The sequence below is a fragment of the Barbus barbus genome (genome assembly GCF_936440315.1).
Source record: "Barbus barbus genome assembly, chromosome: 25".
Taxonomy (NCBI): Eukaryota; Metazoa; Chordata; class Actinopteri; order Cypriniformes; family Cyprinidae; genus Barbus; species Barbus barbus.
This window is the reverse complement of record NC_136753.1, coordinates 11,744,683-11,765,438: the sequence shown is the minus strand read 5'-3', so window position 1 is coordinate 11,765,438 and position 20,756 is coordinate 11,744,683. Positions and strand designations below refer to the sequence as shown.

The 20,756-nt window shown below is 38.4% G+C and overlaps 1 protein-coding gene across 1 annotated transcript in view; it reads right to left on the bottom strand.

Annotated features, from left to right (window-relative positions):
- Nucleotides 1–20,756, bottom strand: part of LOC306844463 (regulatory-associated protein of mTOR) — a 285,322-nt gene that overhangs the window by 260,193 nt on the left and 4,373 nt on the right. Inside the window, exon 2 of the mRNA XM_079376622.1 lies at nt 2,431–2,605. Within this exon, the coding sequence (XP_079232748.1) occupies nt 2,431–2,598 (168 nt within the window). The 5' untranslated portion in view covers nt 2,599–2,605. The remainder of the gene's footprint in view (nt 1–2,430; nt 2,606–20,756) is intronic.

Sequence of the window (20,756 nt, the reverse complement as noted above, 5' to 3'; positions counted from 1 at the left end):
AGCAGATCGTGGAGACATTTTTATCGTCCACGATCAAAAATCGTCATATCGCACACCCCTAAGCCCAGCCAACTCGCCACTGGGGCTGAAACTTTCTCTGCCTTTTCTTTTCGTATTCCCTTTCGCTTTCCCTCAATTCCTCTGGTGATTTTCTCTTCCTTGCCTTCTCTTTTTTACCCGGCGTTTGGCCGGGTGATGTGGGTTTCAGAAACATGTAGCCTAGCTTAATAGTAGCTATAGGTAGGTGCTGAGCAGCAGTCTGCAGTTTGCGCGCGTAACCGCGGGAGCGAGCAAGGCGGTCGGGATCACGTAACGTGTTAGCGGTGGTTACCGAGACGATTAAACAGAAATCAAAACACAGAACCACAGGTAATTAATGTGAAATTAGACTTTTTTTAATCGAGGCATTATTTTTACTGGCCCCACCGGGCTAGTGGTTGGAGCGATCTGGTGGCCCTGACGGTTTTAAAAGTACGTCCGGGCCACCGGGCCAATTATATTGTCGACCCCAGCAAAGGAATATTCATCCTTATTACAACGTTATTGTTTCGCTGGACTAAAAGTGCTCGCTGGGATGTTGTTCTGTGGACCCTTACCTCTCTAACTAAACTGGGATTTCAGCAGTGGACGCGTTTGTGGCTCGTTATTACAATGATAAAGGTACGTACGGCTTTTTTACTCTGCGTGTTTGGATGTGTACTGCTTACACAAATGTAGCAAATTTGTGCCACTCATTCCTTATAAGCTTTCCATCGAAAAACAGCAATCTGTCGTCGATGCTTGAGGCTTAGACCCTCAGAATGATATATAGTTTGTCAAGATTAACTTTGTCCCGTTTCATTTATTCTATTAGAAAACAATGACACATGCAAACAAAGAGCGTTCAGTGCGACGTCGCTCTGGTGAACGTTAACAGGTTAAGAACACAAACATTCAAAAGAGTCATCTGAACTGTTGAAAGAACCATATGTTGAGGTGTTATGAATTAATACGATATGAGTGGATGTGTTATGTTTGGTTTGCTTCAGTTATGGACTTTGAGTGACTGGATGCATTGAAGTACTGTGTCTGAATATTTACAGATGTTATGATATCTATTGATTTACTATTGATGACTCGTAGACTTGTGTATTCTTCTCCCTCATTTGAAAGACGTTTGTGATACATTGATGCTGTCGTATATGGTCATTTATTTCATGAGATTATTTATTTTTGGTTGTTTATTTGTTGTGTACGTTGACATGCTTTGAATAAACAAGGTACAGTGAAAAGAAAGGAGTCCCACTTTAAGTAAAAAAAAAAAAAAAAAAATGTTACACAATTGTAAGAGTGTGGTTATTTTGTTTTGTACTGTTCTGTGAAGTGTGATTTGAGTTAACGGGCATAACTAGAATAAGTAAGTCACAATTAATAGAGCTTAAAAGCATTGTAGCACTTTTTATATCAAAAAGTTTTTTTTTTATTCATACTATTGTACTATATAATAAATAAGCCTCAGTGTGATGGATTGTTTTACATTTTTCCTCATGGTCCTAAAAAAAAAAAAAAAAAAAAAAAAACGCAATACAGTGCAATATCGAATCGCAATTCTTAAAAATGACAATACATATTAACTCAGCACCCAAGTATCATAATAGTATCGATTTGGGAGATAGGCGTATCGTCCCAGCCCTAACCTGACCTGTCGACACAAAGCGTAGGTGGTATGACTTAAATTGAAGGATGCCGCCATTTGTCTCTTATAAAAAATAAAAAAATTATTTTAGAGCTCCTCGGATTCAAGTTATTTTCATCAGTCTTTAAAAGTATTACTACATATTAATAAACTGTGTCATGTTTGTGATTTGTATTCATTGTGTAGGGTGTGTTGTCTGACCATTAAATCAAATATTGTGATTTTATGACATCAATTATTTTTATTATTTAGAAACAAAAGTAATTTAATGTTATTTGTGCATTTTACGTTTCATTTTACTAGTCTAAGTACAGCTCCACCCTACATAACTTTTTAAATTGGTGGTAAGAAGAATGTAGAATTTTTGTGTAAGAGTGGAGCTCAAAAGTACTTTTTACATAAATTTACACTGCAAGTGTCATGCACACAAACTGGCAAACCTCATATTTATACAAATGCCCACTGTTTCCTTTCCACATTAGATAAACACATCAACTGTGAAAAAACTATTGGATTCATTACATGTGGATATCTACATCAACTGACCACACTAGTCAGTCACTCACTAAATAGTGACAAGTAAGCAAATCAAACAAATTACTACCAAGATTAGTGCAGTGTGGCAATGACACTAAATCAAGACAACAACAAGAAACACACATAAACAATGAAATTAGACAGCAATCAATGCGCAATCAAGTTGATTTGTCTGATGCTCAAATGACTAAAGATAACATTAAAAGTCTCTCCCTCACCCTGTCTTTCATTCTCCAGCTCTGAGCCAAAGCTTTGGATCCCTCAATTTTCTCTGTGTGGCGTTTCTTCATGAAGGCCAGTGGAAGGTTCCAGTCAGTCATGTCCACCTCCTCCTCCTCCATCAGACCAACCACAGGGGAGTGAAGCAGCTCAGCATCCATTTTCATAAGGAATCTAAAAAAGGACATAAAAAAACATTATATGACCATCCATTTACTAGTATAAAATGTAGAAAGTAGAGAGACGAAGAGTTGTGGTGCATTAGTAGTTTAATTAAAATGATTTTGAATCTGATTCTGAACTATTATCACAAAAAATTATCAAAAGTTAACATTGGTTGGAGCTTCACCAGACTATACGAGAAGCTAGTAATTTTCCAAATGTAAAAAATAATTTATTAAACAATTAATTTATTATGAAATGTTCTATCAAACTATGTCTCCAGTTACTCGAGTAACCGCAGTTCCCTGAAATGAGACACTTTTGCCTTGCAATTGCATTGTTAGTTCGTACTTGACTAACTGGGGCCCAGGTCAGGAAGCAGACAGCCTGGCTAAACCGACCGTCTGCTAGCCGCCTCACGTCACAGATGTCAGTTAATTCTCAGCACATAGAGACTCTTTCACCTAGATATCACAGTATAGAGACTGTGTCTGTTTCTCGAACTAGAAAATACAGAAAACATCCAAACCAAAGTAAGAGTAACAATTGAATTGATGTTCAACAAATAAAAAAACAGATATAATACAGATAAACAAATGATAAAGCTTGGCTTATTGAATATTAGATCCCTTTCTACAAAAGCATTTTTGCAAATGATATGATCACTGACCATAAACTAGATGTGCTTTGTTTGACAGAAACCTGGCTAAAACCAGATGATTACATTATTTTAAATGAGTCTACCCCCCCCCCCCCCCCCCCCAAGATTACTGTTACAAACATGAACCGCGTCCAAAAGGTAAAGGGGGAGGTGAGGGATCGACTCACATTTCTTTCATATGCAACTTGTAACTACCACATTCCTATTCACGATCATTCTGGTAGCACTTGAAGGCAGCACCAGTGAAAACACAGAGACAATGATAGCTTTAGCAATTAGCCTTACAGAGTGGCAAGAAGCTCTTTCAGAAAGGCAATTTGGAAAACAAACATGTTACTTTGTCTGGAGCTGACGTTCGTGCACAAAGCGTTGGTATTAATTCCTAAACATATAGTGATTATAAACATATAGTTACTGATTTTTTCGGGATATTTCCTGCGGCCACACAACGGTGTTCAAACAGCTTATAAAAGTGATTTTTGCATAATTGGTCCCCTTTAATTGATAAATTAGTCGATAGATTAATTGATAGAAAAATAGTCATTAGTAGCAGCCCTAGTGAAAAATGAGTTCTCAGTCCCAAAGACCAAAGGAACCATCCAAACTTTAATCAGTGACAGATGTAAAAGTAAACATCTGTCATGGTATTGGGGTGCAGCAGAGGAAATGGGATGAGTTTAGCGAAGGTACCATTGACATAGAAGCATATACTGGAATTTTACAGGGACAATACTGCCATTAAGATTACGTGTTTAATGGGAAATCCATGGTTATTAGTTCAAGACAAAGCCAGGTCTCATTCTGCATGTGCTACAACAGTATGATTTCTGACACAAAATGACACAAAATGGCGGCGCGCACAATCGCAGCGGCTTCTCTCTCTCCCGACAGAACGGTGTTTTTGTGTTTTTTGTCTTGTAAGTCGCAATGTTTTTGCACATCTTCGTCTCGTCTACCTGTCTGTAAGCGCGCATACAGTCGTGAGTTTCTGCTCGATGTCGGCAGAATCACATTTTTTGAGTTAAACTCAGCACACGCCGAAGAGCTGCGGGACCTCGGTCTGTTCCGAAAGCCTACTACATCACCGACCCCCACTACTGCATCTCGCCCACAGCGGAGGCGCTACAAGCGGCGTGAGAGGAAGCAGAAGAGGGGTAAGCGCGGAGGTATCCGAACTAGGCTAGCAGCCAACCCACACAAGCCAGCTATCCCCACCATCGTACTGGCGAACGTACGCACTTTGGACAATAAACTGGACTACATCCGACTACTCCGCTCTACTCAGAGGACTGTAAGAGACTGTTGTGTTTTTGTGTTTACGGAAACATGGCTTAACAACAGCGTACCGGACTGCGCCATACAGCTCGACCAGCTAACATGCTATCGAGCTGACAGAGCTCTCGTCGAGGGAGGTAAGATCCGCGGCGGCGGGCTTTGTGTTTACATCAATGATGCATGGTGTCGCGACGCTGTTGTGGTCTGCAAACACTGCTCACCCCTGGTGGAGTTTATGATTATTAAGTGCCGGCCGTTCTATCTACCAAGGGAATATTCAGCCATACTGCTAGTTGCTGTATACATCCCTCCCAGCTCCAACAACAACATCAGGAGTGAGGCGCTAAATGAACTGTACCAGCACACCAGTGAGCAGCAGACAGCCCACCCAGATGCTTTTCTTATCTTGGCTGGGGATTTCAACCGCGCAGACTTAAAGAGTGTGTTCCCAAAAATTCACCAACACATAGACTTTCCAACAAGGGGAAAAAATACCCTGGACTTTGTTTACACCACCCAGAGAGGAGCTTACAAGGCCCTCCCCCTCCCCCACCTCGGAGCCTCAGACCACATCACTGTCATGCTAATGCCTGCATACAGACCGCTTGTCAAAGTCATCAAACCAATACACAAACAGATTCAAGTGTGGCCGGAAGGGTCGTCAGAGGCACTTCAGGACTGTTTTGACACCACTGACTGGAATATGTTTAAACAGGCTGCCACATACAACAACACTACAGACCTCCAAGAGTACTCGGAGACTGTCACTGCCTACATCTCCAAGTGCATTGATGATGTAACGGTCACAAAGTCCATCACTGTCCGGGCCAACCAGAAGCCGTGGATGACTGGGGAAGTCTACAGACTGCTGAAGGCTCGGAACGCTGCCTTTAGAGCTGGAGATGAGGAGGGCCTGAAGACAGCTAGGGCCAACCTATCCCGCGGCATCAGAGAGGCCAAGAGACAGTACTCCAGGAGGATAGCCCATCGTTTCAGCGACAGCAGAGACACGCGGAGCCTGTGGCAGGGGATACAGACCATTACGGATTACAAGCCCCCACCACAGACCTGTGACAGCACCATCCCCCTGCTGAACGAGCTGAATGCCTTCTTTGCTCGCTTTGAGGCACAAAACAGCACCACTGCACAGAAGACTCCACCTCCTCCCGGCGACCAGGTGATGACGCTGTCCCCGGACAGCGTGAGGAGGTCCCTCAGCAGGATCAATGCACGCAAAGCTCCGGGTCCTGACAACATTCCTGGGCGTGTACTGAGAGACTGTGCAGTGGAACTCACTGATGTCTACACAGACATCTTCAACATCTCGCTAAATCAGGCCGTTGTCCCCACATGCTTCAAAGCTACCACCATCATTCCAGTCCCGAAGAAGTCATCTCCATCCTGTTTCAATGACTACCGTCCAATAGCACTCACTCCTATTCTCATGAAGTAGCTTCTAGCTTTCCTGTAGCTCAAATAGCAGAGCATGGCGCTAGCAACGCCAAGATCATTGGTTCGATTCCCAGGGAAAGCAAGAGCTGATAAAAATTTAGAAACTGTAACTTGAATGCAATGTAAGTCGCTTTGGTTAAAAGCGTCTGCTAAATGCATAAATGTAAATGTAAATGAAGTGCTTTGAACGGCTAGTCATGCACCACATCAAGTCTGTCCTCCCCCCCTCACTTGACCCATTCCAGTTTGCATATAGGTCCAACCGCTCGACCGATGATGCCATCGCCACTGCCCTCCACCCAGCCCTCACACATCTGGACAAAAAAGACTCATATGTCAGGATGCTGTTCATAGACTTCAGTTCAGCATTCAACACAATCATCCCTCAACAGCTCACACACAAACTGGTCCAGCTGGGGCTCAACACCTCTCTGTGCAACTGGCTGTTGGACTTCCTGACCGGGAGACCTCAAGCAGTACGGGTTGGCAGTAACACATCCAGCACCATCACACTGAACACTGGAGCCCCCCCAAGGATGTGTGCTGAGCCCCCTCCTCTTCACTCTGCTGACCCACGACTGCACACCGTCACACAACTCTAACCTGATCATTAAGTTTGCGGATGACACAACTGTGGTGGGTCTCATCAGCAACAGAGATGAGACAAACTACAGGAGCGAGGTGAGCCGCCTGGCCGGGTGGTGCAGTGACAACAATCTCTCTCTGAATGTGGAGAAGACGAAGGAGATTGTTGTTGACTTCAGGAGAGTACACACTCAGCATGCCCCTCTGACCATCAACGGTGCGACTGTGGAGAGAGTGAGCAGCACCAAGTTCCTGGGTGTGCACATCACAGAGGACCTCTCCTGGACTAACAACACTGTAGCACTGGCCAAGAAAGCACAGCAGCGTCTCTACTTCCTCCGCAAACTCAGAAGAGCCAGAACCCCGACCCCCATCATGTGCACATTCTACAGAGGCACCATCGAGAGCATCCTAACCAGCTGCATCACTGTGTGGTATGGCGCTTGCAAACGCATCCTGCCGCAAGTCACTTCAGCGAATAGTGAGAGCAGCTGAGAAGATCATTGGTGTCTCTCTCCCCTCCCTCCAGGACATATACAGCACCCGTCTCACCCGCAAAGCCCTCCGCATTGCAGGTGATCCCACCCACCCGACACACAGCTTCTTCAGTCTGCTGCCATCAGGGAGGAGACTGCGGAGTCTCCAGGCGAGGACCAGCAGACTGAAGGACAGCTTCATACATCAGGCTGTCAGGAAGCTGAACTCCCTCCCGTCCCTGCCCCCCCTCCCCTCTTCTTACCCCATACAACACTGAACTCTGACACTATGAGACCCCCCCCCCCACGGCTCCCCACACCCCCAGGACCAGCCACCCCCACCTACTTACAAACTGTGACCAGCACCTCTCACTTGTGCAGCATTGGACTGATCACTACCTCATCCAGCATTGACTGCAAACTACCTCCTCGGATAGTCTCATAAAAAGACTGTTCTCCTGTCAATTTAACAGACTGACAAGCTCTTTTTGCACTACACACATATCTGCACAGTTTTTGTTTTATTTAACTGGTTTGCACTCTATCTATTCTGCCATGTGCCTTATGTCACTTTATCTATCTTTTTTCATTTTTATACAATGTCCTCAGACTGACAAGCTCTTTTTGCACTACACATATATCTGCACAGTTTTGGTTTATTTAACTGGTTTGCACTCCATCTATTCTGCCATGTGCCTTATGTCACTTTATCTATCTTTTTTTATTTTTATTTTTCTACAATGTTCTCAGATTGATAAGCTCTTTTTGCACTACAAATATATCTGCACAGTTTTGTTTTTATTTAACTGGTTTGCACTATCTGCCATGCGCCTTATGCCACTTTATCTATTTCTTTATTTTTTTCTACAATGTCCTTACTTGTATAGCTATAGAGTTGTATGTACATATGTTTAAACCGTATTATCTGTATTTGAACGTGTTTAATGTTAACTGTTTACACCAAGGGTCTGAGGGTAACGCAATTTCAATTCTCTGTATGTATGTGCTGTCCATGTGGAAGAATTGACAATAAAGCAGACTTGACTTGATTTCGTAGACACAGAGTGAATGTGCTAGACTGGCCTGTCTGCAGTCCAGATATGCCTCCTATTGAAAATGTATGACCAGTCATGAAAAGTAGAATGAGACAACAACGATCATAGACTGCTGAGCATCTGAAGTCTTGTATCAAGTGAGATCCTCAATTCCCAAACAATTAAACACTGTAATTAAAAGGAAATTTGATGTGGCACAGTGTTAAACATGCCTCTGTCAAAATCTGTTTATTTGCTAAGTAAAATAGAGCTGGCCAGTAAAAATATTGGAAATTTTTCCTTAGCACTTTAATCAATTAAATAAAAATATGGTGGCATTTGTGTATGTATGTATGTATACGTTTTTATATATATATATATATATATATATATATATATATATATATATATATATATATATATATATATATATATATATATACACACATACACACATACACACACACACAGCCCTCCAAAAGTTTGGAAACACCCTAGAAGTGGGACAATATTGGCATGAATCCTTTTTAATTTGTGATAATTTTGCACTGATAAGGGACAAAAACTACGAAAACATATTTTATTACATAAACAGTTTATACATAGAAAAAAACTTAAATTTCCAATTCATCAAAATATCCACCATTAGCAGCTATTACAGCTCTGCATAATCTAGGTATCAATTGTAGAAGCTATTAAGGTTTGCGGACCCAAAAACCTTTTAAAAACCTGGGCCAAGTTTAAACCAGTAATCAGGCATCACAGCTGGCAAAGCTGACTTTGACATGTATACACTCACCTAAAGGATTATTAGGAACACCTGTTCAATTTCTCATTAATGCAATTATCTAATCAACCAATCACATGGCAGTTGCTTCAATGCATTTAGGGGTGTGGTCCTGGTCAAGACAATCTCCTGACCACCAAACTGAATGTCAGAATGGGAAAGAAAGGTGATTTAAGCAATTTTGAGCGTGGCATGGTTGTTGGTGCCAGACGGGCCAGTCTGAGTATTTCACAATCTGCTCAGTTACTGGGATTTTCACGCACAACCATTTCTAGGGTTTATAAAGAATGGTGTGAAAAGGGAAAAACATCCAGTATGCGGCAGTCTTGTGGACGAAAATGCCTTGTTGATGCTAGATGTCAGAGGAGAATGGGCCGACTGATTCAAGCTGATAGAAGAGCAACTTTGACTGAAATAACCACTCGTTACAACCGAGGTATGCAGCAAAGCATTTGTGAAGCCACAACACGCACAACCCTGAGGCGGATGGGCTACAACAGCAGAAGACCCCACCGGGTACCACTCATCTCCACTACAAATAGGAAAAAGAGGCTACAATTTGCACGAGCTCACCAAAATTGGACGGTTGAAGACTGGAAAAATGTTGCCTGGTCTAATGAGTCTCGATTTCTGTTGAGACATTCAGATGGTAGAGTCAGAATTTGGCGTAAACAGAATGAGAACATGGATCCATCATGCCTTGTTACCACTGTGCAGGCTGGTGGTGGTGGTGTAATGGTGTGGGGGATGTTTTCTTGGCACACTTTAGGCCCCTTAGTGCCAATTGGGCATCGTTTAAATGCCACGGCCTACCTGAGCATTGTTTCTGACCATGTCCATCCCTTTATGACCACCATGTACCCATCCTCTGATGGCTACTTCCAGCAGGATAATGCACCGTCACAAAGCTCGAATCATTTCAAATTGGTTTCTTGAACATGACAATGAGTTCACTGTACTAAAATGGCCCCCACAGTCACCAGATCTCAACCCAATAGAGCATCTTTGGGATGTGGTGGAACGGGAGCTTCGTGCTCTGGATGTGCATCCCACAAATCTCCATCAACTGCAAGATGCTATCCTATCAATATGGGCCAACATTTCTAAAGAATGCTTTCAGCACCTTGTTGAATCAATGCCACGTAGAATTAAGGCAGTTCTGAAGGCGAAAGGGGGTCAAACACAGTATTAGTATGGTGTTCCTAATAATCCTTTAGGTGAGTGTATATATATACACATATATATATATATATATATATATATATATATATATATATATATATATATATATATATATATATATATATATACACATATATATACACACACATATATACATATATATATATATATATATATATATATATATATATATATAAATAAAAGGGGTGACCCCGAATAGTCGACGATTCGATGCTTCGATATGAGGAACCTGATTCGACTCCCAATCTCACAGTCGAATATTCGCGGGGTGTTAGGATCATGCCATTTTGGCTATATGGGGGTGCTCAAATGTCCGCTTTCACATAGAATTACTGGTTTTCTCCGAATAAGTTAATATACAGCCTATTATGATAATGCTGTAAATAAGAATCTGAAAAGAAAGAAGCTTTAAATAAATATTTTAACGTATGTGAATAAATCCAACCACCCCTATAGATTTAAATTAAGTTTCACTTTCCATAATCCGTGACGGACAGAGAAGCATTTTGGAGGCAGGGATTTAAAACTTTAACAAGACTCAAACTGACACAGGCAGAGCTAAAGACTGTATTTTTTCGATCAGGTGGGGTATAAGTGATTTCAAAACATTGCACCGGGATTATATATTGTGTATTATTTATCTCGCATAAGATGCATCGCGCTGAAGTAAAGCGCACCATTGTAAATTGATTATCAACGCACAGCGCGAGCAGTACAAACAACAATGCATAATAACTATAACTTGGATTGACATATACATAACATTATAACGAGAAAACGATTATAATAAAACGCTGTGAATTTTTAGAGTTTGGTTGCTGTGTTTCTACACGTTGTTGCGTGAAGAACATGTCCACAAAAGGAGTTCATTCTGAGCCGCGCAAACACATTCACTTCTGCATTCGGGGCTTTCTGTGCAGGTAGCCTGTAAGTCGTAATATTACCGTTAAGTTTTATAAATAATGGAGCGTATTCTATTAGATAAATGAATTAAATCCCACTGATTAAAAAACTGCTGTCAAATGCTTCATTCTACTGGTCATCTTCAGCGCGCGCAGCTCAAAACAAAATGCAGAACATTTATAACTGTCATATAGCCTACATAACTGTTGTAAAGCACTGTTGTAAAAACGTTTTGAATTATTAGGGTTTCGCTGGCGTTTAATGTTAACTATCTTTTAATCAAAACATAAAACATTATGTTTGTATCTGCGAGGTGTCCATTACACATTTTCACTGTGTGTTAACGGCAGTAATTATGACTGTCTCTTAGTAATGTATTTTGCCCCGCCCCCAAACATATGATTCGACTATCAGCCGAATATCGGCAAGTTTCGAAAATTCTGATTCGACTAAGGGATGTCCCCGACTAAGGATTTTCATTGTCGAATCGGAATTTTCTAATCTTGCCCATATATATATATTTATTAATTAGGGATGCACCGATACCACTTTTTCCAGTACTCGCCCGATACCGATACTTTAATTTTTGGTACTTGCCGATACCGAGTACCGATACCGATATTTTTATTGTATTTTTAAATTTTTTAAATATTGGGTAAAGAAAACAAATGAGTGTTTAAAATGTTAGTTGATTAACTTCATTTATCAAATAGATACTGTCAAACCAAAATTTATTCAGACACCTTCAACATTTCTCACATTTTATTCGCTATAGTTTAGAAAATGCTAATAAAATATTACAAGAACTCCAAGTTAAACTGTGTCAGAACAAATTTAGCTTGATAATACCTTTCTATCAATCAATCAAAATTATTCAGACAGCTGTTGGTATGACAATATTTACACAACTATCAATACTTTGTCGGGCCACCCTTAGCCTTAATGGCAGCCTGTAGTCTCCTGGGCATGCTGTCAACCAGGTTCATGAAAGTCTGAATTTCAATTTTTTCCATTACTTGGTCTGAATAATTTTTGGTCTCACTTTTGTATCCATTTTACTGGTAGTCCACTGTATGAAGAATTTTTGGGTATAATTTGTCATAGTTTACTTTATTTTGCTATCCTCAGTTACTTACTGTATATCCTTCGGTTATTTTTCACACTTAATTATGCCCATTAAAATGTAATTTACAATTTTTTGTTACTTTCACTGTTAATTTTTTATTTATTTATTTGCTCTATGGTACATCATCTTAAATAGCATTAGGGCTGCTCCATTGCAGCGGCTCAGTGCTGTAACCACGCTTTTTGCTGTAATTATGCAGGGAACCACTCGTTATAAATCAATAATTTTCAGATATAGAATTTTTATTTTTCATCTGAAACATTGAGATTTCAAAGCCATATAATTGCAGAAACACGCATGAAGCAAGGAAAACACGCACAGCGTGCGCACTTATGTGTACCGGAGCAGATGAAAGGGACAAGTACAGAACAGCCTAGCGCATTTCACACAGGCTGATAGTTTCACTTGTGTTTCACTCGTGTTCAATGCTTAAGGTTAAAAATAAATGATGTTTAAAGTGATATGTTGTCATATCATATATGTTGTCATATATTTACGATTTAGTTTTAATTCAAATGATGCGTGCTGAGCGAACATCAATAAAGATCACACCACAGAAGTGCGCGCGCGCTCTCTCTATCTCTCTCTCCCTACTGTTAAGTAACTTGTGCATTGTTTTACTTACTCGTTTTTGACATTTCCGACCGAAGTACAAACTTTCCAGTGATATCTGTGAGAAAGGGATATTCACTAGACAAGCTCGTGCATCTGCGCCGCCGCGCGCTGGATCCACTCAGCGTGTTTTGCTTATCAGCTTGCTCACATCAGCTATACAGGCATTAATACTGAATGTTTAACATTAAATTCATTGCATGTACATTTTTAGACATCCTTAATCTCTAATAACTACATTCTGCTGTCTGTTTTTCTGTTGTTGGTGTTTCTTTGTCTGAATATGGCACTGATCACATGCGTGGTATCGGCGTTTAGTATCGGGGCATTTTAACGAATACGAGTACATGAGCTCAGTATCGACCTGATACCCGATACCAGTATCGGTATCGGTGCATCCCTAATAGGGATGCAGCGATTAACCGGTTCCGCGATTAACCACGCTTTAAAACGTCACGGTTAATTAATCGTAAAGGTTCCGCAAAACCGAGTGTTTCTGTTGCGCGGAACTGAACTGTTGCAGCTTGTGCAAAATGAAAAAGTCACACTAGTGGTGCACCAGCTTAAAATTACGTGCTTATCAGAGACTCGAAGGCTACTACACGCATTAGATTAGTGGCAAAGGGACTAAACAGCAAAGCTTTATTTCCACCAGAGAAATGTCGATAGTGTGGGACCATTTTGGGTACACCAAGAATGACCAGGGTGTCATTTAAATATTGCCGTAAAAAAACTAATGCTAAAGAGCGAATACGTAAGGAATAATTGACGACGGGCCGGAGTCAATTATTCCGCTTATACTACGGTTGCCACACCTCAAGACATCGATCAGATTATATATTTCAAGGGATTCGTCCGGTTTTTCTACTTAAATCGCTATTGTGAGTAGGATTATTTCTTCCGCATCTCATCCAACGACTCTTTTGCTAGTTCCAAAACGTCATTTTAAAGCTGGCAATGGAGGCTTGAGCCGTTGATAGCAGACTAATGCAGTTAATAATGAAGTTATTAGAAAGAGAGCAAGAGAGACAGAGACACAGAGAAAGAGAAACAGAGAGAGAGAGAGAGAGAGAGAGAGAGAGAGAGAGAGAGAGAGAGAGAGCGCTTGTATGAATTAGGCTACCTCTGTGTGTCCCTCAACAGTGTTCTGAAGCACCGTCTCTAAACTGTAAGTCTGCTTTAAGATGCAGCGCTGTTATTACCTCGCTAGTGAGAAATGTCATGTGTAGCCTTTAAGTTGCTACACTAGGCTAACTGATAAAATCGTCAGGGCAGCGCTGACAACGATGCGAAGTGATATGGAACTGTAATGCGGTCAAGAAAGCTGCCTGGAACTACGTTCGCCGTGCGTTTCCCTGAAAATAATTGCACACCTCAGAACGTTCGTCAGCCAATCAGATTCAAGCATTCAACGGCCCCGTAGTATAAATAAGGGATAATGCACGGCTAGCTGTACACTGAATGATTTTAATGCACGACATGAAGGCAAGAACCACCTGACGCGAAGCTACGGCTCGTTAGCTCAGCATTCTGCCCGCTTCAGATCAGAAAGAGATTAAATATGCGTGTATATTAATATAATAATATATTATTAAATAAAGTGCGGTAAGATCACATTTATTTGAATTAATTAATTATATTTAGCTACTTTAATTATTCGAGAGAGAAGGAGAGAGAAGTGATAGTTGCCTGTGTGAATTAGCCTACCCGTGTCTGTGTCTCTCCAGTAGGCTATTTCATTTATTTAATTAATAAAAGTCACGGGGCAGCGTTCTCAAGACGTTTGTGTCCTCCTGAATGAATCTCCGATCTCACAAACCAAAACAATAGACATGATTTTCTCAGGCTACATGTAAAATCATATGAATTATTATAAAGATTATTAAAATGAATATGTATGGATGACAGTTGATTACAATAATATTTCATTTTATTTCCATCATTAGTAACAGTTTCCCCTGTGGGATAAATAAAGTTAATATTAGTTGTATATTAATAATACTTCATTAAATTTATTTACTATTCCTGCTGTAGTATTATTCATAAGTACAAACCAACAAGATTTTTTTTTTCACCATGTTTCCAAATTCTCTACCCCAAGTCCAAAAGAAACTGAAAACATTAAATACTTTTGTGATCTATTTTCATTTATTATTTTCAAAAGAGAAATACTCTCATGGATGTTTACAGAGCAGCGGTCACCTTTTTTAATTCTAATGGGAGAGATGGACTTTTGTTTGTTTATTATTATTTTGTGCTGTATTGTTGGTTACTGTGTTATTTGTTTCAAAAGCCAGTCATAAATAACACTTTAACATCTAAAGAGTGTTCATGTGATTTTATACATTATTAAATGTTAGGAAATTAATAAATGCATAATAATCGTCATAATCGTAAAACCGTGATTATCCATCAGACAATAATCATACCAGCAAAATCTATAATCGTTGCATGCCTAATCCCTAATATATATATATATATATATATATATATATATATATATATATATATATATATATATATATTTTTTTTTTTTTAGGGCTTGCAAAATTTCTAAATCCCTGGTAGCCCTTCAGGCAGGTACTCTTCAGATTTTGGTAGCCCGAAAATTAATTTAACTAGCCCAAATAAAATAAAGTCCATAAATGTCAATCAAAAACATTTTCAATACACAAATATCAACGAATATCAAGGAAAGAGTTTTATTTTACTATTTACAAGGTATCTGCAGAATTCTTAATTTAAGACAATTTGAAAAATTATTTCTTATACCATTTAACATATTTAAAACTGTCTAAGGACTTAAAAACTCTTCAGTTTAGTTGTATCAAATTTAAGGACCCATGGGAGCAATGTTCCCTCTAATTTTTTTTCTTGCTGAGCAAAATGTTTCTCTATTGGGTGGACATTTCGGGCACCTGAGCAAAAGCATTCTTTATACCAGGCCTGTACAGCACGCACACAAAAAAGTGTGTAACTTTTAACTTTATGTGCTATTTATATTTGATTTGACCCTTGATGTAACTAAATGATGTACATTTTAGGTTACCTGAGAAAACATTTTTACTGTACAATACACTGCAGTTCAAAAGTTTGGATCAATACATTTTTTTTTTATTAGTTTCTTATGCTCTTCAAGGCTGTATCTATTTGATAAAAAATACTGAATATTATTTCACAAAATAATATTGTGAAATATTATTGCAATTTAAAATAAATGTTTTCTATTTTAATATACTTCAAAATGTAATTAATTCCTGTGAAGCAAAGCAGTATTTTCAGAGTCACATGATCCTTTAGAAGTCATTCTAATATGCTGATTTTTAATCAATGTTGGAAACAGTTGTACTGCTTTTTATTTTATTTTTTTTTATATACTGTATTTTTTGGGACCTGTGATATAAAAAAAAAAAAAAAAAAAAGTTAAAAAGAACAGTGTTTAGTCAAAATAGAGATTTCGTGTTACAATATAAACTATTCAAAATTTTGGGGTCAGAGGTTTTTCTCTTTCTTTTTAAAGATACTTTAAAAAAGTTTAAAGGAAGTTCAATAAACTTTATTCAGCAAGGATGTGTTAAATGGATAAAATTGATAGTAAAGACTGCTATTGTTAGAAAATTTCTATTTTGAATAAATGCTGTTCTTTTAAACTTTAATTAATCAAAGAAAAAAGTAACAGGTTTCAAAAAAATATTAAGCAGCACAACAGTTTCAACACTGATAATAAATCAGCATATTAGAATGATTTCTGAAGGATCATGGAGACTGGAGTAATGATGCTGAAACTTTTTCTGATCAGATTCCTGATCAGCTTTGATCACAGGTATAAATGCTATTTTAAAGTATAGGTATTAAAATAGGAAACCAATATTAGAAATTGCAATAATATTTCACTATATCAATGTTTTTTCTGTATTTTTTAAATGAATACAGCCTTGATGAGCAAGAGACTCAAAGTCAAAGTCTCAAAAACCAGGTCAATTATTTATCAGGTTTATAATATAGCCCTAACATAATATATTATCAAAACAAACTATTTTAACTATAGAATAGAATAGAATAGAATAGAATAGAATCGAATAGAATAGAATAAAATACAAACCGAAGCAAAACTTAAGCTGAGATCTGTAAGTTAAATAAATGTAAAAAAAAAAGTGAACATGAATTATTCTATAGTTGTCTAAAGATCGTTATGAAGTACAGTTTGTACAATACTCGTGTGACTGTACGTTTCAGAGTTTTGTTACCGTTCTTTGCCCATCCTCAGCTATTTCCAGCACTTAATCAAAACACTCTTCTTTAATACATGAGAACGTTTTATTTCACATGTCATTGCATTTGTGTTGTCTCTCGTGTTGAGCGCACCGCAACCATTGAAGTATTCAGTTTCTACAGCGACTCATTTGGTGCATTTCCTTCTTTTTCTATGAAACCTGTAAACAGCATTCACCAGTTCTAACTCTGTCGTGACATAAGCTCTATAACGGTTTGCCCAAGCATTGCTATTCTTTCCTTTTTACTGGCGGCATTCAATCAAATGTCTTCCCAACTAATTTTTGTGTGCGCGAGGCACATTATTTCTTCTGCGTGTCCGCATCAGCTTAGATGGAACACTGCGTGGGAGCCCTGTATTTAAGGTAGCCCGTCGGGCAGGGCAGTGATACACCCCTTAGTTACTGTTGCTATGTTCAACAAACCATGGCACTTTTATGCCATGCATCATGTTCTCATGCATTAAAAAATACATCACGGAGCAAAGAGGACACTGACAATACACTGACAGACAAGACAGAGCTGGTTACTTTTAGCATGAAACAAAAGTCTCAGTGTTCAAATTTTGTCTTTTGTTTTTTTTTTAGAAATTTCGAAATAAGCATGTTTAGGAAATTATTTAATTTGAATTTAAATCATGGTCGCACCACATGACATTTTTTAAGGCTACGGCCAATTCATCTAGATGAAAACAACACTAAAATCACTTAATACATTTTAATATGAATTTATGTGTACCCAACATTCTTAATGTTTGAACAATTACAGTAGATATGTTTTGTATTTTAAAATTGGCCTGTTGAAAATCCTTATATGTCAATGACTAATAGATAGATAGATAGATAGATAGATAGATAGATAGATAGATAGATAGATAGATAGATAGATAGATAGATAGATAGATAGATAGATAGATAGATAGATAGATAGATAGATAGATAGATAGATAGATAGATAGATAGATAGATAGATATGCTGTACACTATATCGGAGTACACCCCCTCTAAAACTTAAATTCAGCAATTACTCTTTACTTAGATGACATGTTAGGCTTCTTTGGAGATATAATGTTCCATCAAGCCTGCTTGATCAATTACCATAGAAGAATGTAAAAAAATTAAGCAAAATAAGATTTTCTTATCAAAAAAAAAAAAAAAACGTGTATAGGTTTAAGGTTATTTTTGATCAACAGGTAAGTATATTGAACCAAAACTTTTAAAGACAAGTAATCTCCTGACAATTAAAAGTGTTATATAGCCCACTGAATCATACTCAGACTTAATGCTGGCAGCAGTGGAACCACTTGGGAGAGAACAGCCAGGTGACTTATTTCTTAGCATAAAAGAGGACAATGGTACAAGAGGTCAGTGGTACAATAGCACAGACATTCAAAAACAATGGACTTGTGTCAAGGCTCCTGAAATAATCAGGTCTTCACTTTAAGTTTTCATTTAGTGATGAGTGAATTTTTGCTAGAAAAAGATAAATAACATGCAAGTGTCACAGAGCTGGCAAAAGCTATGAAAAGAGTGACACTATATCTCACAGAGTATGACGCAGCCTGCAGAAGTGACATGCATGGTTGTTGTCACCAATAGAATTGCCTACTGTAGCCAAAGCTAAATAAACTAATTTAACCTCTTCCAAGGTCCTTATTTACAAAATAGAGGCTTCTGGGAATCTATACTCTGGCCTCAAGAGACCAAGTCAATAATTTCGGATCCGAAGGCATCCAAAATATTCTGGTGTTGCTAGAGAAGGAGCACAGTGAGAAGTGCTTGGTACCCACAGTGACGTTCAGTGGTAGTAAAGCACTTATATAGGGATGAATGAGTGCTGAAGGTGTGAGGTAGTTGTGCTTTATTAATACTGTCATGAATTAACACACTACTGTGTGATGGAATATAAAAACTTGAAACAGAAGATGCTACCCTCCCCTCATTCCCTGCATTGTTGGGCATTTTTTCAGCATGACAATGAAGATATTCATTCTCCCAGTGGACATGTATTTCACTCAGTCTTAACACTCTTGAGTAGCTGTGGGGGATTCTGTAGAGACGAGCTGAGCAAAACTCCCCATTAAAGACCAGAGCATCCAAGGAGGTCGTCCTCCAGGAGTTAAACAGGACAGATGTGAAAATTGTCATGAACTTGTACACTCAGTGCCAAGAAGGGTCAGAGCAGTATACTTAAAGTTCTGGAGGACATACTAATAGGGATGTAACGGTATGAAAATTTCTCATCACGATTATAGTGACCAAAATTATCACGGTTATCAGTATTATCACGGTATTGTTAAAATGTGCTGGAGATTTTCAAAAAGTACCGATACATAAATCACTTCAAGTTTTATACTTAAAAATCAACAAACAGCAAATAAAATGACTTTTTGTTTGCATAATCACTAAAACAACAACATTACCAATGAGGTTTGATTTTAAATGACAACTTGACTGACACCAGCATGTTCAAATAAATAATGTAAATGTTCAAATAAAGCTTTGAAAAAGTTTCATATAAAAGGTAAACCTCACATTTCAGAATTAAATCTAGGGTGTACTAATTTCTGCAATCCTTCAATTAAACAAAATTGCCTAATTTACTCATTTTACAGAAAATATTAGCATAGGCTATATTTTGCTGTTTTTATTAAGTATATGCTTAATACATTTCGATTTTGCCATCTTTCCATGAATTATATTAGTGATGTATTGTTGTGCCTTTGGATGTCAGAATCAGAATGCCAATCATTTTTATAGACTACTGCCGTCAAAAACGCCATTTGAATCATCATATAAGTGATTTATTTGAGCACTAAAAAATACAATAAGAATAATTTGAGTAATAAAAAATTAAAATAAAAAATAGAAAAAAAAGAATTTGCTTTGTATGTAGTACATACACAAGTACATACTATGATTGCCAGACATAAACTGATATTGCCAGACATGGTCATACAGTCAGTAACACACACTGATGTGCGTCCATACAGATTATAATCATACAGATGGGCCATAGAGCGCCATATACAGCCGATCATTGACAGCATTCACACAGATAGGCGTCATACAGTCGGTAATCATATGCTGATGTGCGTTCATACAGATGGTAATCATGCAGATACAGCCACATTCCCCACAACACACACACACACACACATATATGAAAAATGTTGAAGAAAAAAGAAAAAGTTACGCCCCCGTCAGATGACAGGTGCGTCACAGCGTGAGTCACGCGCTGTCACGAGAGAGCGCCAAATTCAAATAAACAATATTCCGCAGATCTGTGACTCTTTTTTCAGTGGATGGTCTCATTCTGTTTGTAACACTGTATGCTACAACACCGTGTTGTTTCTTTACCACCAAGACGCTGTTTTTGAGCGTAATTTATTCCATAACTGACACAAACAATAACTCTCCTGAAGAAATTAAACATAAACAAAGGAATAACCATTGATATAACAACGTTATTGTTTCGCTGGACTAAAAGTGCTCTATGGGATGTTGATCTGTGGACCCTTGCCTTTCTAACTAAACCGGGATTTCAGAAGTGGATGGGTTTGTGACTTGTTATTACAATGATAATTGTACGTACTGCTTTTTTATTCTGCATTTGATGTGTACTGCTTACACAAATTTAGCAAATACATTCTTTATAAGCTTTCCATTGAAAAACAAATCTAAAAGCCATCTATCATCGATGCTTGAGGCTTAGACCTTTAGAATGATATATAGTTTATCAAGATTACCTTTTACCGTTTCATTTAATCTATTCGTA